This window comes from Macaca fascicularis, chromosome 4, assembly GCF_037993035.2.
Source record: "Macaca fascicularis isolate 582-1 chromosome 4, T2T-MFA8v1.1".
Lineage (NCBI taxonomy): Eukaryota > Metazoa > Chordata > Mammalia > Primates > Cercopithecidae > Macaca > Macaca fascicularis.
This window is the reverse complement of record NC_088378.1, coordinates 110809010-110833008: the sequence shown is the minus strand read 5'-3', so window position 1 is coordinate 110833008 and position 23999 is coordinate 110809010. Positions and strand designations below refer to the sequence as shown.

The window sequence follows — 23999 nt, the reverse complement described above, 5'->3', positions numbered from 1 at the left end:
TAGAAACTACTAGAAACTTTTCCAGCCTCTGTGCAGATGATCTTAAACCATGCATTTCTTTACACTGACCTGTAAAAAAGTGGCTATTGGAGTTGCGTTGCTCTGGCAGTAATGCAATTCTTGGCCAGCATCCCACTTTGGCTACCCTAAGAGTTGCTAACCAAAATAAATTATTAGGTATTAGGGTATACCTTCAATAGACATGGATAACTTTATACCTCTGGATAAATCTTTGAGGAAATGTTCTCAGGAGTGTTAGATAGTAGCATCTAAGGAAGGGGAAATAGGTTATGTGCCTTTAAAACATGCAGATAACACAGTAAATCACCTACAAGAAAGGACACAGGGCTTTTTTAGAGAACGAAATACTGGGTAAAAGTTAGCTTTAGTGTAAAACAGACACTAAAGGTGCCAGAAAATTTTAAACTTCAGAAACTTAAAAAAGTGTATATATATAGTAAGACAATTTTTCTGAACTTCCCCAAAAGAGAATAACCCTTGTGAAAACCAATAGCTCTCTCTATGTGATCCCTTTCAAAATTCGTTGAAATGAAAGACAAACTGTGCATGAGTATGAATTACAATGTATCTGTAGAACTGTGATCTCTGCTCCATTTCATTTAAGAAGAACTTCTATCTTGATACTGAATTGACCTCAATCACTACAAGTGGCTTATTCAAGTTTGTTCTACTTCTCCCTGTCCTACAGATGTAAGATGGATTTAGTTGGAGGAACTACTGGCTGATAACAAAATAAAAAATAATAGCTAATAACAAATCAAAAAGTCATATTTTACACATTGAGCTTATCTTTATTCCATTAATTTTTGAAAATAAGTTTTTATTAGGCTGGGCATGGTGGATCATGCCTTTATTCCCAGCCCTTTGGGAGGCCCGGTGGGGGAGTGGATCACCTGAGGTCAGGAGTTCGAGACCAGCCTGGCCAACATACAGAAATCTGGTCTCTACTAAAAATACAAAAGTTAGCCAGGTGTGGGGATGCGTGCCTGTTGAGGCAGGAGAATAGCTTGAACCCGGAAGTTGGAGGTTGCAGTGGGACCGTGGGCAACAGAGCAAGACTCTGTTTCAAAAAAAAGTTTTTAGCAATCATGCTATATTTTTTTATTGTCAAGAAATTCTTTAATATTGAAGAAATACCGTCAACATTCATATGATGAAAAAGGAACCTAATTCACATGCTTTTTTGGGAGAAATTTACCCTGCATTTGCATAGTGAGAGTTTTGTTAGTGAGAATTAAGTTGGAAAAAGCCATCCCAAAAGACCCTTAAATTCTATATTTTACCCAGTTAATGATGGAGAAGTAAGACTAAACAGATGAGACAGCCAGAGGTGATATAAACCACTGGACAGATAAAAGCAATCATAAATCCAGGGACATCTACAATGACAGAAATCAGAAGCCTCAGGCTATGTATCTCTATTTTCCCTGCCCTCGGGCAGAAATCTTCTCTCATGTACATTGTATGTTACTGGCCTAAACTTTTAAGAAACTTATGTACTCGGCCAGGTGTGGTGGCTCACGCCTGTAATCCCAACACTTTGGGAGGCTGAGGTGGGAAGATCACCTGGGGTCAGGAGATCAAGACCAGCCTGGCCAACATGGCAAAACCAGGCGTCGTGGTGGGCACCTGTAATCCCAGCTACTCAGGAGGCTGAGGCCAGAGAATCGCTTGAACCCTGGAGGCGGAGGTCGCAGTGAGCTGAGATCGCGCCATTGCACTCCAGTCTGGGTGACAAAAGCAGAACTCCGTCTCAAGAAAAAAAAAAAACAAAAAACAAAACTTATATTCTCCCTTTTTCATTAGTTTTCTGTGTATTAACAATTTCTATTCAACTAGTAATTCCAATTAATTAAACATACTCAAATTTCTTTCATCTTTTTTTGTCTTGATTCCTCACCTTCCTCTAGTTATCATCTTACCTCTTTTTATACTTTCACATTAAAACTTCAAGGAGTTGTATAAACATATTATCTTGATTTTTTCTCTAATCGGGCTTCTCCTATGCTGATACACTGAAGTCTTCAGGTCATGGAATCATGTGGGCAGTCCAGTGGACTGGAGCATTTGATAAGCTTTGCCATTGCCTTCCATGACACTCTACTCCTTTTTTGGCTGTTAGTTCCTACTTACTCCTTGTCAGACTCTTTAATGATTTCAACTTCCAGTATACAGTCATTAAATGTTAGCTCCTCAAGAGTCACTCGAGGCAGTTTTTTCTACTATATACTCTCATCCATTCCCATGGTTTCAATTATCATCTACACAGTGATGACTCATAAATTCATATTTTCCATCCAGATCCCTTCTCTGACCTTTACTTCAATATATTCAATTGAAAATTCCACTTTGTGTTTCAGAGACATCTTAATCTCAGCATGTTCAAGCTTAAACCCAGGATCTTCTCAATCTAACCTGCTCTTCTTGCATTGTTTATTATTATCTCAGTGTCTGATAAAATCTGCTATCCAATTGCACATAAGAAATGAGTATTAGTTTTTGACAGCTCTATTTTTACTCCTAGTATTTAATAAGTCACAATTTTGCTCCTAATTATGTCACTTTATCTCTGACACTAGTCTAGTCCAAGTCACCGTCATATCTTACTTGGATATACAGTAACCATCTAACTGGTTCCTGCAATTATTCCTTAATATAGCCGCAAGGCCAGACAGCATTTGCAAACTGTCTACCTTTCAAACTTCATCTTCCGTTACTAAGCCACCCTCTTCTGCTTCTCGGTTCAAAACACACTGTTCTTTGGGGTCTCCGAATCTGAATATGCCATGTTTCTTTCTAGCATAGGGTTTTGTTTTACTGATCGATTGATTGAGTCTTGCTCTGTTCTCCAGGCTGGAGTGCAGTGGCAGGATCTCGGCTCACTGCAACCTCCACCTCCTGGGTTCAAGCGATTCTCCCGCCTTAGCCTTCTGAGTAGCTGGGATTATAGGCATGTGCCACCATACCTGGCTAATTTTTTTGTGTTTTTAGTAGAGATGGGGTTTCACCATGTTGGCCAGGCTGGTCTCGAACTCCTGACCTCAGGTGACCCAGCCGCCTCCCAAAGAGTTTTTTCACATACTCTTCCCTCTGCCTGAAACTCATAACCACTGCTTTGCCTGTTTTTGTTTTACCAAGTTTACCTCTATTCATTGTTAAAGCTCTTTGGTCTCTCTAGCACAGGCTAGGTTACTTTTTTAACTTGTTCTTCCTGCATCATGTTTCTTCCATTTACAACACATCTCAAATTATTCCTTCATTAGTGTGTCTACTTGTCAGTCACCCTCACTAAACTGTATACACCTAAGAATTTGGATTTTTTCTGTTTAGGCTTACCATTGAATTCTAGTAGCTTAGTATAGCACTACAAATAGAGTAAGAAACATTTGTTAAATGAATATATGAAACTAAATATAGAATAAAACAAGGAAAACCACAAAAATGAGATGCAAATATTAAGGCATTGAGAGCATGCTTAGCAGATGAGCACTCAAAAGTTTTACATGAATGATATATAATATGTAATATGTAGTCCTAGGGTCAGCCTATTGTCACTTTGAGCTCTTGTAGGCAATTGCCTATAACACAAAGCAGATTTGCATTTTTACATTCATAGTAATGTAATATCTCCTTTTTACTTAAATTTTGATAAAATCAAACACTTGGAAAGTCCTTTTCAGTTTTACTGGAAGCATCAATATTTATTTTACAGATTATTTTTTTCCTGAGGCTATCTCAGAATCTGAGTGGTTTGAGGACTGCTCTGTTAGGTTACAACTTAAAAGTAAAGAAGAAAATAATTTCTCTAAGAACTTGACCTTGAATAGCAATTATTTCATGTATAACTGAAAGTGCTATTGTTTGTATAAATTGTTGATACTGTATAAAATGATGATCTTATTAATAGAAACACCTTTTAAACAGTTTTCTGTTATTTAGCTTCTCATCTGGTTCTTTTTAGTGATCAACAGCAAACACTTATAACAGAAATGGTTGAAATATTTGTCCGTTGATCTGAAGGAGTTTGTTTTGTCTGTATAGAACTCGGCGTTCCAAAGGGTATATCTAATTTACAAATGATAATTTCATTACCTTAGTAATTTCATTGCCTTCTTGTTATAATCAAATGAATTGCCCAGCCCAGACACCCTCATTTCTTCATTCATTCAGACATTTACTGAGTATGTCCTATTTGTCAGATGTCCTATTAAGTGCATTAAAAATGAGTAAGAAACCATCCCTGCCTGTAAGAAGCTTCATTTTCATATTGGTGTCAATTTTGTTGATGTTATTTTCAGACTGATGCAGTTTCTGAGAAAGTTTATTTAATTTATATAACCTTCATAGGTTAGCCAAGAGTCCTGCTGATCAGACTAACTTACCTAATTGTCATTTTAAAGACGAACTCAGTCACAGAATATTTTTCAATGACATAGAGTAACTTTGGAGACCATTATTACTAGATGAAAAATTTGAGCTGTACTGATGAAAAGTTTTAAATTCTTAGTTGCTACATGTAAGTTTTGTTTAGTAATGCCCCTGAGATGTGACCATCATTTAGCAATTTCTCTTTTCTGATATTTTGCAATTTTGAAGCATGAATGAATTCAAAGACTGCTTTCCAAAAATTTGTATAATCCAGAAAGACATTTCCATTTAGTATTCTGTTTGGTCTTTGTTTTCTACTGAGTTTTCTTTTTTTGTGCAGTCAAGGGCTCCCACTAACCAATTTCTAGCAGCTGTACTCCGTAGATATTTTGTTGAACAATTAAACTAGATGTTAGTTTTAACTGAATAACTTGATGCATTAATTTATTTGCTTGTACCATAATATTTTCAAATAAAATTGATTTACTCTGTGTGCAATTTGATTGCCATAGGATAGTATTAAATTATGGCTTAGTTCAATTTGTAGTTCATTTCACCAAACTGTAAAAATAAACAAGTAAAACAAAAGCAAAAATTAAAAGGTAAACAAAACAATTTTCAGATGAACTTTTAAAATTCGTTTCGTTTTTGGGTGGCTATTACACATGTAAATAACATTTAAAAAATAGAGTTCAGGCCAGGCATGGTGGCTCATGCCTGTAATCCCAGGACTTTGGGAGGCCTAGGAGGATGAATCACGAGGTCAGGAGTTCGAGACCAGCCTGGCCAGCATGGTGAAACCCCATCTCTACGAAAACGGTGAAACCCTATCTCTACTAAAACAAACAACAACAAAACTAGCCAGGCAAAGTGGTGTACACCTGTAGTCCCAACTACTTGGAGAGGCTGAGGCAGGAGAATCGCTTGAACCTGGGAGGCGGAGGTTGCAGTGAGCTGAGATCACACCACTGCACTCCAGACTGGGTGACAGAGCAAGACTCCATCTCAAAACAAACAAACAAACAAAAGTTCACCACAAAAGAACTACTGTGGAGTACAGTACTTACCGTACTGTGATAGGGGTGAATGCATTTGTGTTAATGCTGTAGTTAGCAGAAACAGTCAAAATATTTTGAGAATTTCCACATCCATATTTAACTGATGGCTTTCCTTCCACAAGAAATAAATGAAGAAACTGCTTTCCAAAATTATTCCCATTACCTTTAAGAAAAAACAATATATTAGTAATTGATGTAGATTTATATTTTGTCGATTAGTGATAATTAAACACAATATTTGCCATCAAAGACTAATTTACGGGGTTTGTAGGAGTGCTATGAGATAATTATTCACTGTAGTAAGTACCATATTAGAAACATACATTATTGTCCACAGGCTGACAGATAGCATGGTATTAACAGCATTAACTTGACATGAGTTTTAACTTCTGATTCTGTTACCTAGTAGCTAGATGTCCTTAACTATTTTAAACCTGTTTCCCCATATGTTTAAATGGGGTAGTGAGAGTAACTACTGTGAGTATTAGAACTCCTGTGATAATTAAATAATAAGTGAAAAGTGCCATATTGAGTTTTTAATAACTTGCATTATCATTATTGAATCTAATGTTTAAATTTGATTTTTGATTTCTAATTTCTTATGCTTATTTGTATTTTAATTACAAAGCAATATGCATTTTCTTTTTTTTTTTTTTTTTCGAGACGGAGTCTCGCTCTGTCGCCCAGGCTGGAGTGCAGTGGCCGGATCTCAGCTCACTGCAAGCTCCGCCTCCCGGGTTTACGCCATTCTCCTGCCTCAGCCTCCCGAGTAGCTGGGACTACAGGCGCCCGCCACCTCGCCCGGCTAGTTTTTTTTTGTATTTTTTTAGTAGAGACGGGGTTTCACTGTGTTCGCCAGGATGGTCTCGATTTCCTGACCTCGTGATCCGCCCGTCTCGGCCTCCCAAAGTGCTGGGATTACAGGCTTGAGCCACCACGCCCGGCCAATATGCATTTTCTATAAAATTCAAAATAACAGAGAAATATATAGAGAAAAAAAGATAAATATTTCTTTTCCCCTAATCTCATTATTCATCCCCACTTTGAAATGTTCTTTTCTACCACCTATCTCCCCACATACAAATATTTACATATCCCAATTTTATTTTTAAAAATGAGATCGTACTTTATTCATAAATTCACAAATGGCTTCATTCATCTTTCTCTTTTTACTTAAAATTTGGACATCTGTCCCTGGAATCTCTTTTTAACTTTCCTAATTGAAGTGTAACTTATACAGAAAAATCACAGAAATTATAAGCATAAAGCTCAGTAAGTAATCACAAAGTGAACCTGCTCACCCAAACATCACCCAAGTTAAGGAAAAGATCATTATCTGCATTGTCAGAAGTCCTACCAATCACTATTCTTTTCTACTCTTCATCAAAAGTAACCACCATCTTGATATTTAACAACTATAGTTTTACTTGATTTTAATCTTCATATTAGTAGAGTCATATTGTATGGATTCTTTGTCTAAAGTAGTGCTCCCTTTATGACAGTCCCAAAACAGGTAATTACAGTACAATAAAATATCTTGAGACCATATTCACATTTTTATTACAGGATATAGTTATAATCATTCTATTATATGTTGGTATTAATGTCCTACTGTTACTAATTTACAGATTAAACTTTATCATTGGCAGGGATGTATAGGAAAAAATCATAATATTGATAGGGTTCAGTACTAGCCATAGTTTCCAGTGGATCTTGGAATGTATCCCTTGCAATTAACGAGGGACTACTGCATTTGTTTCGGCTCAATGTTATGTTTGAGAGATAGCATTATGCCACAGTTAATGCATTATCATTATTTTGTAATATTCCATTAAATTAATATTAAAAATTCATTTACTGTTTCTAGTGTAGATAGACATTTTCCCCCTAGGTTTTGGTTACTGTGAATAATGCTGCTATGACCATTTTATATATGTCTTTCAGTTAAATTGCATACATTTGTTGTGTATATATCTAGGAGTTGAATAGCTCTGTAAGAAAGTATAAATAGGATTAACTTTAGTAAGTATTGCCAGTTTTCCAAAATAATTGTTTATATTTAATGCTTTACCAGCAGCGTACAAGAATTCCAGCTGATCCATAGCCTTATCACTTGGTGTGGTCACTTTGTAGATTTTACCTATTCTGATTATTGTAACTTTAATTTTACTTTGTTGATATTGGTGAAGTTGAACATATCCTCATGTTTACTATTTTGATATACTCTTCGGAAATGTCACTTTGTGTTTCTTGCTCATATTTATATTTAGTTGTTTGTTTTTTTCTTATTGAAGACAAGTTCTTTGTCAACTACATAAGTTGTAACTGTCTTCTTCAGTTTTGCAGATTGACTTGCCAATCTCAAGGGTGAGTTTTGATGAGTGTATATTTTTAATTTTTGTGTAAATTTATGTATTGTTTCCTTCAGAGTTATGATTAGTACTTTCATGTCATGTTTAAGATTTCTTTGCCTTCCCCAAAGTCATAAAGTTATTCTACATTAGCTTCTGTAAGATTTACTTCAGTTCTGCCTAGAATAAATTTTTCTGTGTAATGTAAAGTATGGAGTTGTGATAAGCTGAATTATCATGCCCAAAGACACCCGTGTACTAATTGGTGGAATCTGTGAGTGTGATCTGATACTGCCAAAGAGACTTTGCAGATGTGATTAAATTAAGGAGCTTGAAATGGAGAGATTATCCTATATTATCTCGGTGGGCCTTAAAAGTAGACACAAGTGTCCTTATAAAAGGGAGGAAGAGGGAGACTGGATGGCAGATGAGGAGAAGGCCATGTGACTACAGAAACAGAGACTGGAGTGATGCAGCCACAAGCCACAGAATGCCAACAGCCACCAGAAGCTGGAAGAGGCAAGGAATGGGTTTTCTGGAGCCTCCAGAGGGAACCAGTCCTGCTGACAGCTTGACTTTAGCCCCATAAGACTCATTTCAGACTTCTGACCTCCAGAACTGTAAGAGAATAAGTTTCTATTGTTTTAGTGGTAACTTGGCATAGCAGCAATACAAAATAATGCAGGAGTCATTTTTTAATTTTCCATTTTGATTTCTAATTGATCCAAAATCATCAAAGTAAATCTTATGATGTAAATATTGAATTTTCAGATATTTATTTGTGGAATATATATATATTACTACTTTTGAGTTTCCCCATTCCCTACTTTTCTTCTATTGTTTTTATCAGTATATATATATGTGTGTGTGTGTGTATATATATATCAGTATATATACATGTGATATATATATCAGTATATATACACGTGATATATATATATATATATATATATCAGTATATGTATTTTATGATAATGACATTGTTTTTGTACTCAAGCAATAGAAACATGGACCAATAAGTGTCTTAAATCTCTCCAAAATTACAACCTTCAGAAATGGCCAGCATTAATATTCAGTGAACATCTGTAGATACAAAGATTGACACATGGATAGATACGTAGAATTTCTTAAAATAGCAGGATCACACTATAAAGTATTTAAAAAAGAATTATATGAAATGAGCAGTTCTCAAACCCTTTGATCTAAGGAGCCCTTTACACACTTAAAATCTAGAGAAAACTCTAAAGAGCTTTTGTTTACATGGTTCGCATCTTTTGATTTACTGAATTACCATTTAAAACCATGAAAATTGTCAAATATTTATTAATTTAAAAATCCCATTACATGTTAACCTAAATAACATATTTTGTGAAAAGTAATTATATTTTTTCAAATAAGAAACAGTAAGAATTATTCTATACTTTCACAAATATCTTTATTTTGAACCTTAATAGGAGACAGCTGGATTATTATATCTACTTCTGTATTCAATCTGTTGTGATTTGTTTCTTTGGCTGAAGTACAGGAAGTTCAGCCTCACACAAAATGTAGTTGGAAGAGGAGAAACATTTTAATAACTTTTTCAAATACATACAAACTGGACAAATGACAGTTCCTTAAAGTTTAGTTGCAGTGTGGAATTTAAAAGTGTATTAATGAACTTCACATACTTTGTTACATTAAAATGTCATTAGTCTTTCTTGCACTTTGAATGAATGTTTTACTCATTCATAATTTTATAACATCACTAATTGATCATTTGAAAAATATTGGTTCAGAGTTGTGCAGAGTTCTCAGATATGACACATTTATTGTATAATCAAATTCATTAATATTACCACTAAGATAATCAGAACATGTTAGAAAGTTCTCAAGTTCGTTATGGGGAATGTAGATTTTTCCAAAATTCTAATTTTTCTTTGACAGCTTGAGTTTTATCATTGGCAAATATACTATTAGCTGTTTTCCTTGAGGTAATAGGCTTACTTTATTACTTTTTCAGAAAATAGCTGCCAAATAGTCATGTTTGAATAACCACACATTATCTGCTAGTCATTTTTTGAGTGTTTTCATAGTGTCGAGATAAACTGGCAACTTGTCTCAAGGCAACTGTTATGCTTTAGTATGTAGCCAGCTTTCTTAATGTGTACTTCCAATTCTACACACAGAATATTAAAATTTGTATACTCAAGTGTTGAGATTGAACAGGATTAATGAATTTTATTGCATGTCTAAGGACATTTTTTAAGCGTCCATTTTGAGTGGACAGTGGAAAAGAATACAATGACTGCTGGTACGATTTGGTGCTGCTGCCTTAATATTAAGGTGTTAATAGTTTTATTGTGACTTTTACACCCTGAGTGAAAATGTCAACACAGTGATTTTGACCTTGTGGATGCTTGAAAGTCTCGTGGATCCCTCAGGAGTCTATGGATACACTCGGAGTATCCCTGTGTTAGAGCTTACCTCTGCTTAAAAGGAAAAACCAGAAGCCAGAATGAAACTAGACTTACTGCTCAACATTAATAAGTGTTTCTTTAACAATGCAGCAAGAATGTGTAGAAACCTGGGTTATCTGTTACCCCTGCCTCGGGCTCTAGAAGAGTGGATTAAAAGCAACAGTCAGGTCTCAAAGAAGGGTTCGGAGAAAGGTATCTGGAAAAATTATGAAAGACTTTGAAATGAGAAAATAATTTAATATTTAGCTTACTCATCCTGGTTCTCTGACCCTTTCCTTGTCTCTGAGCTATTCACCAACACTGTAAGTTGCAGAAAACTAATAATTCAAATGATTCCTGATGATACAAATGCATATTAATTTTCTGATGAAGTGAAATTATTACCCCATGGGGAGACCTATTTTTCATCTACTTGTAAATTTACTTCAGAATTCCTTAGTTTTTATATGTTTCCACCCCTTGAATTGTTTCTTAAATTTATTGTAATATCCCACTAGTTACTACATAAATTAATAAGTACATAAAATCTTTGACATGTGTTGATTTTATATACCCTTTTAAAAATTATTTAATAAAGAAAAATCAGCTAATTCTAATTTTTGATGTTACAATACATATAAGGGGGAATGATTTGTATTATATCAAAACAAAACCAAAACCAACTCCAATGAGTAAAATTTGCATAAAAACAGTGCAAATGGGGTCCCTGATACTAGGGAACATTGTACTCTCACACTGGACAAAGATGCGCACACACTGTGGATGACAAAGTTGGGGAAGGAAGGAATAATTCAAAACATGGTTGAAGAAACAGATGGGGGGGGGGTACATAAAAAATCCAAAGCACAGAAGTACGTTTCCCATTAGTGCTTCAAGCTATAGAATTTATTGATAATATAAATTCAGTTTGAGAGCAACACAAAGTAATCCATAATAATAAAAATAGATTAAGTCAATATTGCAGAAGTAAGAAAATAGATAAAATAACAGCATTAAAAGATTTAATAAGTTAGAATAACAAAAAGGCATATGGTTGAAAATCACTCATTTGAGATCCTTCTAAATGTCCTATTTTAGGATCCACTTAACCCATATGGGTTTTTATCACTTCTGAGGACTTCAGCTGTACAATGAGCAAATTAGCCCACTGTGTGGCAAAGGGCAATGCAGCTTCATCTTTTCTGCATCTTCTGAGATCCATTAGCAGGTTTTTTTTTTTTTTTTTTGCTTCTACTCTTTAGTATTTTTTCTTATTTTTTTCCCATGGCTTCCTATTCAGTTGATCAGGCTGCTTTTATCTGAATTTGAGAGTATAATTAACAATTTTTTGTATTCTTGACTTTTTTTCTGGAGTGGAGGTGAGGTGGTGGTTGAGAGATGGAGCATATTTAGAAACACAAAACTGCACCAGCACTTGTGTTTTTCTCCTTGGATCTGTAAAATGTTATACTATAAAATGGCATAAGGTGGTTCTTTCTTGAATTGTTGACTTGTTCTCCACTTCCATCGTTTTGTGAGTGGGGAGGGTGTTACGCACTAAAGGACAGTCTGTTATCCTGCTCCATTCTATCATTTCTACTCAGAAGTTTTCTATTGCTTAATATTTTTAATAAACTGCTTTATGTTACCATTTCAGACTCATATTTTTGAGATAAGACTTAAAAATAGGATATATAGCATAGGGTAGAACAGAACAGCTGAGCATTTAGGTCAAGCTGTTGTGCCATATGCACAACATTTGTTTTTCAAAACTTCAAAAACTGAATTTTAAAGATTGACTATACACATTCAACAAGATGTATGTAGTACTATGCAAGAATGAGTTATTTTTAAACAAAGGTCAGCCACTAACATCAATGACAGAAATGAATAGTCTTATTCAAGTATACCAGCATCCTATGGACTGTAGCTGCTTTATTGTACAGTATAAAATAAGACTGCTTTAATGTAATGGGAATAAAAATGAACAATGAAGCTTAGTTATCTTTACAGTCCGCTATATATTAACAGGTTTTAATTTATCATATTGATTTATTCCATTAACAAGCAATTGGTTTTATATAATACTTTTTACAAAGTTCAAAGTGTTTTGCAAATAACATATGATGGTAGGTGGGAAAGGGAGGGTCTGATGCTACTGATGTGCTTCCATGATTCTATAGCAAATGAATCACTTTAGGGAAGAAAAGACATATCATTTGACTTTTCTGACCTTCAAATCAATTCGTTTTGTATCATGTAACCCTAGGATTCTATAAGTAGAGAAAAGCTATGAATAAACACATTGAGGAGGAACTCTGGTTTTTCCAAACAGTATTAAAGACAATTTTTCAAACACAGTTATGATAAAAATTATTTGATTTTTAGAATGGAAAAATTAGTGGCAATTAGGAAAAGAGAAAGAAACTTGAATTTCCAAAATAGAACTACTGAAGAAAATTGTAAGTAATGACTATTCTTAGATAAATGTATGTATTTTTACATTAAACCTTATGAATTGAGTAATCCATATGTCATATTAAATTTAGTTCAACATTGCTCATTGAATCTAGACATCAAGCAAAGGTGAATCTTTCTAAATATATATATATATATATTTAGAAATATATATATATATGTATGTTTGCAAATATATATAGGGCAAATGTTTAAAGGCAGTGTTTAGAACATTTTCCCCATAATGTTCTAATTGGTGTTACCTTCAGGCAGGACTTGAAAGCTCTAGAAGAATTTACTATTAAGCCATTGAAAGAAAGTCATTCTGTTGTTTCACTGAAAAGATGCTTGATGATCCATTAGAGATGTGTGAACCTATCCTTTTCTTGAAATATTAAGTTGGTGCAGAAGTAATGCAGTAACAGTTCTTCATGCTTTTAGGCTTTGTAGTAAGGTTTTAAAATGAATTATTTATCGATTTTTTTTTCCGGAATGTTTTATCCAGATTACATTTCAAAACTTTACAAAATCTCTAGTTCTCAATTTTTATTTATCCTAATAAAATGATTGTCTGCTAATTTAAGATTTGTTAAGCATAAAAGTGCTGCTTAGAACAATGAATAATAACGGTATTCCTCTCAAAACAGATTCTAGTATCTAAATCTCATAGCTTTTAGAGAGATAATTCTAACAAGTTTGAATTTGATATATAAAAAAAATATATATAATTAGTCTCATAAAAAGAAATAATAAATATCACATGGAGAAAAAGTGATATTCTAGTCAACTTTTTTTTTTTTTTTTTTTTCTTTTTCTTTTTTTTTTTTTTAATTTATTTATTATTATACTTTTAAGTTGTAGGGTACATGTGCATAACGTGCAGGTTTGTTACATATGTATACTTGTGCCATGTTGCTGTGCTGCACCCATCAACTCGTCATTTACATCAGGTATAACTCCCAATGCAATCCCTCCCCCCTCCCCCCTCCCCATGATAGGCCCCGGTGTGTGATGTTCCCCTTCCTGAGTCCGAGTGATCTCATTGTTCAGATCCCACCAAAAGCAACGGCAGCAAAAGCCAAAATTGACAAATGGGATCTCATTAAATTAAAGAGCTTCTGCACAGCAAAAGAAACTACCATCAGAGTGAACAGGCAACCTACAGAATGGGAGAAAATTTTTGCAATCTACTCATCTGACAAAGGGCTAATATCCAGAACCTACAAAGAACTCAAACAAATTTACAAGAAAAAAACAAACAACCCCATCAAAAAGTGGGCAAAGGATATGAACAGACATTTCTCAAAAGAAGACATTCATACAGCCAACAGACACATGAAAAAATGCTCATCATCACTGGCCATCAGAGAAATGCAAATCAAAACCACAATGAGATACCATCTCACACCAGTTAGAATGGCAATCATTAAAAAGTCAGGAAACAACAGGTGCTGGAGAGGATGTGGAGAAATAGGAACACTTTTACACTGTTGGTGGGATTGTAAACTAGTTCAACCATTATGGAAAACAGTATGGCGATTCCTCAAGGATCTAGAACTAGATGTACCATATGACCTAGTCAACTTTTTTACAACTTTAGTTTGCTTAGATATTAGTTGAATTGTGGATCTGGAATTTTCTAAGCATGGATATTTTATCACTTTATTGAAATATTGAAGATATTCATTGTTTATATGGTACCACTCCCATTAAACACGGGTATTCTTCTCTAATTAAGCTATTGTAATAATGCTCCAAATATCAACAATTTGAATTGAGATCATTTATAAACATTCAGAAGAAGTTCATTGGTTATTGATTTGAATTAAAATCTAACACCATTCCTTATAGAAAAATTAATAGTTATCAGTACAGATAATGCACTATTAAATCAGGTACCTAGATTATTAAATCTGGAAATTTCCATAAAGTGACATGGATTTCTATCATCTACCTTAACAGAAAAATACCTTACATTTTTATGGTGTTTTGTATTTTTCAAAACACTTATATAGATATACATTTCAAACCTTGTGAAGTTTGGTAATATAAACATATCTGTATAACTTGTAGTCAAACTAAGATATAGAAAGATGAATAGATGTCCCCTATATGTACAGTAGCTCACAGTGACTTGGGTTCAAATCTATCCTTGGTTATCTGACATTTCAATCAGGGCTACCTGTGGGAGCAGTCAGATGATCTCTTTATCCCTGGTGCTGCCTTCATGACATATGATAAAGACTGTTTGGTTATCTTGCATTGAGATCTCTGTTGGAACATATATGTTTCTTCTGTAGTTTTAGAATTCCCCTTTTCTGGTTCCCCCTAAAGGTTTGGATTTGTATACAGCAGTAATTCCAGTAGCAACCTCAGCAGCAGTTGCTCATGATTTAAGACAGCTTACAGCAACAATGATGACATGGGCTGATAATAACCAGTGTTACGATAAGCTAGTTTTTCAGTGGGAAGATGGCAGACAGAGAAGCTCTGGGGAGAACTGAAGGATCATGGCAGTAGCCCGGTACATAATTAATGATTACACCCATGTTTATTACATGCTATTGGAGATTGGCTTTGGGCCAATTTCTGAAATTTATAGACAGGCTATTTTAATTTTTTCAAGTCTGCTAATTGTGCTTAACCAGTAAAAATCACTAGTAATACACAACTCTTAGAGGAAATGGGTCCTCTTCCTTTGGGTGAAATGAATAAAAATGAAAACTCCAAATTTCACCAATTGTTTGTTTTCCTGCTCTCCCATTTTTGGTGCCACGATTTTTAGTCTATTTGTTGCTAGGATGAACATGGCTGTTAAATGGATATAACAGTCATAACACCTCTTAGACAAAAATCTTGCGTCCTAAGACCTTAATTCCCTAGACAAGGTATAAGAGGAAAGGAGTTAAAGCATCATCTCAATAAGTCACTTATTTCCGGCCTGCCATTTGCCAAGCCCTGTTTTAAGCAGGTTAAATGTATCTTTCATTGACTTATTTCTTCATAAATTTCAATTGTATAAGTAGAATATAATTGTTCTATTTTAGGTGAAGTTTAATGAATCACATAATTCTAGGTCAAGGATTGGCAATCTATGGTCCGTGGACCAAATTCCAACACTGTCTGATTTTGCAAATAAAGCTTCATTGAAACATAGCCACACTCATTCATTTATATATTGTCCATGGCTGCTTTCAGGCTACTATGGCAGAGTTGAACTGTGCAGCTTGCAAACATATCTACTTCAAATACTTATTTCTAATGGTTATAGAAAAACTTGCCAACTCCTGCTATATTCCTGATTTTTTAAGTAAATGCATGAAAAAATTATGTTTCAAGCTACATTTTGACTAAACCATTGAAATTTGTGTGTTTGTTTCTATCAGAGGAAGAAATTATAACAATGTTCAATGGGAGAATTTCCTAAAGATTCAGTATCTACTTATTTTTTATCACAACTATCAAGGTTGAGTAACTCACAAACAAAACTTAAGAACTATTCTAGCCAAGTACGTACCCTACACAAGTCACTCGAGGAGGTTCTGAGGAGGTGGGGGGAATAGGGAATTACAAAATGCAGTTTCAGATTAAGAGGTTAATATGGTTTGGCTGCATCCTTACCCAAATTTCATCTTGAATTGTAGCTCCCATAATTCCCACATGTTGTGGGAGGGACCCGGTGGGAGATAATTGAATCATGGGGGCATTTTCCCCCATACTATTCTGGTCTCATGAGATCTCATGGTTTTATAAGGAGTTTCCCCTTTCACTTGGCTCTCATTCTGTCTTGCCTGCTGTCATGTAAGATGTGTCTTTTGCCTGCTGTCATGATTGTGAGGCTCCCAGCCTCGTGGAACTGTGAGTCCATTAAACCTCTTCTTTATTATTTACCCAGTCTTGGGTATGTCTATATTAGCAGTGTAAAAACAGACTAATACAGAGGTATTTTCTATTTAGTGAGGAGATATAAGCACAGACTTCAGGTAAAATGAATCTCTCAACTCTGTGCCAGTTCTTAATTCATACTTCTAATTTAAGACATGTCACAACCAGGTTGCCCAAAGAATTATGTACCTATCTATGAAAAGGTGAGAAACTAGAGATATATAGACCATCACTTATTCAACTTTGTATCCCTCACATTGCCCAAAGAAAGCTATGTACTTTTCAGGCACTCAGAATTTGTTGAATTTGTCTTTGCTGTCATAAAAAAGATGAAATAACAATGAATAGCAGTTTCTCATGAATGACAATGCATGAATTCAGCCATCCATGTTTGCAACCTACTCCTTCCCATATCTGTCTGGCGTTAGCTCTATTGGGACCCATCAAGGAGGCAAAAAGATATTCAAAGAATTTTATGGTGCCCACAATTGATTGAAACAACTGAGCATTCTTTTTACTTAGAAGAAAAAAAGAAGATGCTATCTAATATGATGCCAGAGAATGCTGTGGGATTTCTCTGGCTTTGCCACATCATTGGAATGAAATACAATAAGTATGTAATGAAGATATTGTATATTCTGCTGGAAATCATTTTATAGAGAAAGGCAGGTGTTATGACTCTTCAGATTTAATTTGTTTTCTCCAGGAGTATCAGAAATCTGTTAGTCCTCCATAAATGCAAATAAAGAGGCCCTAATAATTCCACTAGCCTGTCAACTACCCTTATCTAAGACTGGACCTTCTTTTGCTTCCTATTTTAAATACAAACATTAAGTAATATAACGATTGCTTCTGAATCCTCTCCTCCCAATGGAGTTGCTCATGTAATTTGCCTCCTGGGACTTGGTCAGATGTCTGCTCCTAATTCTCAAAGATCACATACTTCCACATGGCATGCTTATTTCTTTTCAAAGAAGCAGCACAGAATGTATCCAACTGCATGGTAATATATCCCATGACGAAACCTCCTGATTGATACTGCTTGTATAATAGAGCTCATTTTCTGAAAGTGCACCTAAAGAATTTTGTGTGGTCTCATCCTTTCTCTCGTGACCTATTAGTAGCTCCTTTGACTGGGTTCCAGAATTCTGAATTGGTTCAGTGGCAGATACAAAAAACTTTCTTTTCATCTTGACTGCTGCTCTCGGAGCTGTCTCTCTCCCACAGAGGGTTCTTTTTTAAGCTATCCTTTCTAAGGATTTTTACTGTAACCCATAAGGATTCAAGTTTTATCTTCCTTTTGTTCCTTTTCAACATCAATTAGTTGGTGAGGCAAACTGAGACAAAATAAATGTGCAGTTTTGAACCAGGAATATAATTCAAAGCTGACAGTGGTTTACCAGCCTGACAGTTCTCTATCCTTGTCCCTTAAATATTTGATTTGATATAAAATACAAATGTTCAAAAAATGTTTGTGAAATGGAATTGAGTTGAACTGAAATGTTTAGGAGTAAAAAAAAATGGCAAAATTAAAAACAAAGCAACTCAAACAAAATCAACACCTAAAATTTGAAGTGAAACATCTGTTTTAATTTTCTCACTACTTTTAATTGCTCCTACACATAATATACTGATTTCAAAACAAATGCAATTATCCCATAAGTTAAGGGACACGCCTTTTAAATTACCGGTATCTAACTGAATTGCAAAAATCTTTGTGCTTATCTGTTGTGAGGCTTTTTATGAGGCTGACAAATCTAAGAGGATAGAAAGTAACAACCCCAGGAAACATTCTGCTGAGGTATTCCCAACAGTGTAGGATTAAATTACCACCTTACAAATGAACAGAAAGAATGCTTTACAAACAAAAATATTTTCTCCCTTCATGGGCTCTAAAACTCTCTAGAGTAAACAGATTTGATGAATCTGGTACTATAACAATAACAATTATATAAGGGCAGAAATGGATAATCATTACAGTGACATTATTTTCTTACTAATAATTTCTAGTTTGATTGTTTTTGTAGGTCATTGAGTAAGAAAGGCAGAAATGATCCTATGGCACTATCATCAGCTTGACTTTTATTGGATTTAAATTAAAGTACAAACTTGAATGGAGTGTATATACGCTTGGCCTGTATTTCTCTGGCCTTCAAAAATAACACATCCAAGTGTCGGTATGGACATGAGCCAGGAGCATGAACCCAGAGCAGGAGAATTCCCAGTGATTGGGTGCTGCTTTAACTATGAGCTGTTTTTAGTTGGTAGAAATACATTTTCCCCAAGAAAACACCTTCTAATTCTATATAACTTAAAAAATTGCAAAGCCAGAAAATCACTTTTCCTTGTGTCTTTCAATTATTCTGTTTGTGTCTTTTGTTCTGTTCTTGTTTTCTTTACGCTGCAATGCGCTATTACTTCCAAATTTCATGGGCATGTACCAGCACTTAGATTTTGTATACAAAAACAAGTTTTTCTTTATTTTCTTCTCTCTTTTAACATAAATCAATCAGACACTCTTAAGCTAACATTTAAACATGGGTGCCTCTGCTCCTGGGGAATAAATAATACTGGCCTACCCTGACCAGTTGTTTTCTTTCTAAAATATAACATAAATTCTTAGTTTAATTTAATGTTAAAAACTACTAAGTTCACCCGGCTTCCCCAAATGCTTCTTTTAGGCATTTTACTCATTGTCAAATGATAAAACCTTTTATATTTTGTTTAGAAAGTACAGAATGATGAATCAATTTAGCAAACTGTTTCAAAGTAGAGGAGCAAATCATTTGGGAAATCAGTTGCCCCAAAGGGGATAATCTGTTAACATACTAAAGACATTACACCTCCAATATGAGGAATTGTTAAAACGATTGTGCATTTATTTCAAAAGAGAAAACAACTGTCAAATTTTGAATACTGCTGCTAATATAGCTTAGTGATGTTCATTCAGAGAAGAGGCCCATTAAATTCTGCTTATAGAGACCTTTATGAGCAAATTGCATAATGCAGAGAACTCTGGATATAAAGACATTTCCTTAAGCAAATACTGTTAATACTACTTGAAGAAAACAGCTTATATCAAGATAATAGATGTTGTTAAAAGAGTGGTAGGAATTTATTTCATTGTGAAATGAACCCCAGCTTTGGAATGCCTTTTCCCAAGTTATCAAGTATTGAATATAATTCATATTTAGTGATTTATATCATAAAAATATACTCTGAAACATTTGCAGCATTTATGTTTTACTGCTTTAGCCATATGCTGTCAAATTCATATGCTTGCTAAATTCTGTCTTGTCAGCTCAGAGCCTGTTTGTAAGTCACGTTCCATTGAATGACTCATAAATTAAACTTCTAGAGAAATTACAAAGAACTAAAATTTATCTTTGGTAATGCTTCATGCACTGGTCTGAAAAAGTTCTCTCACAATATTTAAATGAATAAATCAATGATTCAATAGATTAACGTTTGAGAAAGAAACATGACATATAAAAAGTCAAACATTTAATACTCACTGTAAAGAATAGTTCCATTTAAACTGTTTGTTTTTATAGTCAAGTAGATGGTAACAGTTCTGTTATGTTCCTTCTCCAGGACAAAGTTCAAAAAGGGCAGTTCTAAATAGGAATTCCCACTGAAAGATGGAAAAAATAAACCTGCATCTAAAAAAGAAAATCGTATTAATATGTTCTGATAGCATTATATTGCTACTCAAATAGATAAAAGCTTAGCATTTATAGTTAGCATTCATTTAAAAAGGTAACACTAATATTTAAAACATTAGGTCCAATTTTAAGAACTTTAGATATGAAGTATAATAAATTTATATTTATTGCCTCAAATAATTAACTACCAGTATAGAAGAAAAGACTGAATAAGAGTTATAATCTGATGTTCATGGATGGGTTTTAAGAAGTAACAAACACCCTGAAATTGTCTGAAAAAATCTGTGTACTTGCATTGTGAAATCATAGTTCTTCACCAGATTCTTTTGCGATATTTTGTGATGCAAAGGTTGCATTTTTAAATTTTTAATTTTTGTGGTCACATTTTAGGTGTATATATTTATGAGTTTCATGAGATATTTTGATTCAGGAATACAATGTATAATAATCACATCAGGGTAAATGGAGTATCCATCACCTCAAGCATTTATCCTTTGGGTTACAAACAATCAAATATCGAGTTATACACTTAAAATTGATAAATTTTATTTGATGTAATTATGTCAATAAAGTGAAAAAAATTGTGACACAAAGGTTAGAGAACTGTCACACTCAGGAGTTTTATTAATGTTCATTAATATTTAGTGCTTTTCAATAATATTTAGGTATTTTATAAGTAGTATTACTATAATATGCAAGGTTATTAGTTTTAGACTTACAGAATTATTTTTATTTTAAATAACTAATCTCACAAAATCTTGATGCACATAAAATTTGAAACATTTCATTGATATAGATCTATATTCACATCTATTAAAATATAATTGGTACATTGAACAAGTGCAACACATAGGATGTTGAAAATGCAACCTTTTTTTTTTTTTTTTTTTTGAGATGGTGTCTCACTTTGTCAGCCCAGCTGAAGTGCAATGGAGCAATCTCGACTCACTTCAGCCTCAATCTCTCAGGCTCAGGTGATCCATCTGCCTCAGCTTCCGAAGTAATTGGAACTACAGGCATGTGCCACCATGCCTGGCTAACTTGCATTTTTAGTAGAGATGGGGTTTCACCATGTTGCCCAGGATGGTCTTGAAGTCCTGAGTTCAAGCAATCTGCCCACCTCGGCCTCCCAAAGTGCTGGAATTACAGACGTGAGCCACCGTGCCCAGCCAACTTTCTTTTTTGTCTTTCTCACAATGGGGGGAGTTTTCTCTGCCACTGGATGGACATTTAGTATTTCTGATGATTCTTACCATCTCTCTAAGTCATACAGTGAGTGAGAAGCTAATATCCAGTCTAAGAAATTTAGTAACATTTAAATCTTCCGTCAGAGACATGATTTCTCCTATCCTCCTTCACCAGCCTATCTCTAGGTGGCCTGACACCTGCTGTCTTCCTTGAGGGGCAGAAGTAACCCTGGTTTCTGTTCTTTTTCTCATTTTATCACCTCTCCTTCAGATTAGCTGCTGTTTCTGACCCTTCCAGCTTTGAATGGGAGAAGGCAAGGTGGGATGGAAAGGAAAGATGACACAGTAAAGAAGAGCTGTTAGAACTGGCAATTGTACTGTTGTAACCAGGCATCTTGTTCTTTAGGAAGGGAACATGTTTGAAACTGATTGTTTCTTTCATGGTAGGCATGCCAGATAAAATACAGGATGCTCAGTTAAATAACAAATAAGTTTTTTGTTGTTGTGTTTTCTTTCTTTTCTTTTCCTTTTTTTTTTTTTTTTTTTTTTTTTGAGACAGTCTTGCTCTATTGCCCAGGTTGTAGTGCAATGGCCCGATCTTGGTTCACTGCAACCTCCACCTCCCAGCTCCAAGCGATTCTTCTGCCTCAGCCTCCTGAATAGCTGGGATTACAGGCATGTGCCACCATGCCCGGCTAATTTTTGTATTTTTAGTAGAGATGGGGTTTCACCATGTTGGCCAGGCTACTCTCGAACCCCTGACCTCAGGGGATCCACCCGCCTCAGTCTCCCAAAGTGCTGGGATTAGAGACGTGAGCCACTGTGCCCAGCCCCCATAAATTTTTAGTATGTCTCAAACATCACATGAAATATACTAAAAATAATGCTGTTTAGTTGAAATTTAAATTTAAGAATCCTGTATTTTTAGTTGCTAAATTTGGTAACACTAAGACTCATGAACGTTTATTTAATCTTTGGAAACTCTTTGTCAACTGCCACACCTAGGATTTGCAGTCATACCCTGCCTTCTTTGGCTGGTCACTTCTATCTTGGTCTTGCTCTGATTTTTCAAACTCTTGTTGTTGACAATGACTTGCCTGTGTCAGTGTAAACACTGCACGGATTAAGTTGAATAGGCAAGGATGACTTTTTTCAAGGCTGTTGCAGTAAGGGAGAGGCTAGAACTCAGTCTGAACTCAACTCCTTTGTAATAAAGGGTGGAAGAGTTTTTAAGAGCTGGAGTGAGAGAGAATACAGGCCATCCGTGTTTGCTAATTGGCTTTACTCAAAGGATAAGTAAACTTTCTGTTATCTTTGTATCAGGACATAGTTTTACAACTGGGATCAAGGCACCCATTGAAGTTAGTCTTATACCCTCCCCTAGAGGTGGACAGATGGGGTGCTGTCTTCTTTTACGATTACATTTCAGGGGAACAGTGGTTCCAAGAACCTTAAGAAAGAAATTCCTGGCTGGTAAAACTGACAAGAAGATATTTAAAAGATTTGTGTTTCAAAGGCAACAGACAAATAATTTAATATGGAAAATTTTCTAAAGTAAATGCTCCAAGAAAAGGGAGACCAGGGACCTAGAGTCAGGAAGAATCCTTTCTAAAGTTTAGTTAAGCTAAGAAGAGTGTTAAGGTCATCTTAGTAACTTAACAAGGAGCATTTGGGAAGAACATAAAATGACTTTCAGGCCAGTTGCTTTTCCTGAGGCGTACATATCTAGTACGTGGTAAAGACTCTTAAATTCCCTATCATCTCCTGTCATACTGTATGTGGGATATAGTTAATTTCCAACCAAGCTCTGTCTCTCTGTTTTTTTTTTTATTATTATTTTTATTTCTGAGACAGTCTTGTTCTTTTGCACAGGCTTGAACACGGTGGTGCAGTCTCTGCTCACTGCAACTCCTGCCTCCTGAGTAGCTGGGATTTCAGGCATACACCATCATGCTTGCCTAATTTTTGTATTTTTAGTAGTGACAGGGTTTCGCTGTGTTGGCCAGAGTGGTCTTGAACTCCTGACCTCAAGTGATCCACCTGCCTTGGCCTCCCAAAGTGCTGGGATTATAGGCGTCAGCCATCCCACCCAGCCCTTTCTCTGTCTTTCTCTCTCCCCCTCCTTCTCCTTCCAGACACACACACACACATGTACACACACAGTGCTGCTTTAGCTCAGCTATGAATGTATGAGTCCATAGGTCAACAGTCCATGGTGCTACTTTCCAAGTGATCCAGCTGTAGCTATCCCCAAACACATTGTCAGATACGATGGGTGGAAGAGGGTGGGAGTGAGGTCCATAAGACAGCCTTCTTCAAAAACATTTTCTCAAGATTATCTCTTAAAATCCTCTCGTCTAAATACAAACCCATTTTAAATCAAGAATACTTTCTAGTTAAATCTTGCTTTTAGGTATGGCACCTTATTTGTTTACAGTGTTATATCCTGTTGTGCAAAAGAAAGTTTATTTTTAACATCCTGTTTATGCCTATAACTTGAGAAGATTACTTGTGAGAATCAGGTATAAACAATACAACTTATGTATTATTAAACTGCTTGATTTAAGTT

At 35.0% G+C, this 23999-nt stretch overlaps 1 protein-coding gene across 1 annotated transcript in view; it reads right to left on the bottom strand.

The window, feature by feature from the left end:
- Window positions 1-23999, bottom strand: part of LOC135970601 (protein eyes shut homolog) — a 230428-nt gene that overhangs the window by 68251 nt on the left and 138178 nt on the right. The window contains exons 2-3 of the mRNA XM_065543892.1: window positions 20094-20240; window positions 5457-5610 (exon numbers count right to left, since the gene is read on the bottom strand). Coding sequence (XP_065399964.1) covers window positions 5457-5610; window positions 20094-20240 — 301 coding nt within the window. The remainder of the gene's footprint in view (window positions 1-5456; window positions 5611-20093; window positions 20241-23999) is intronic.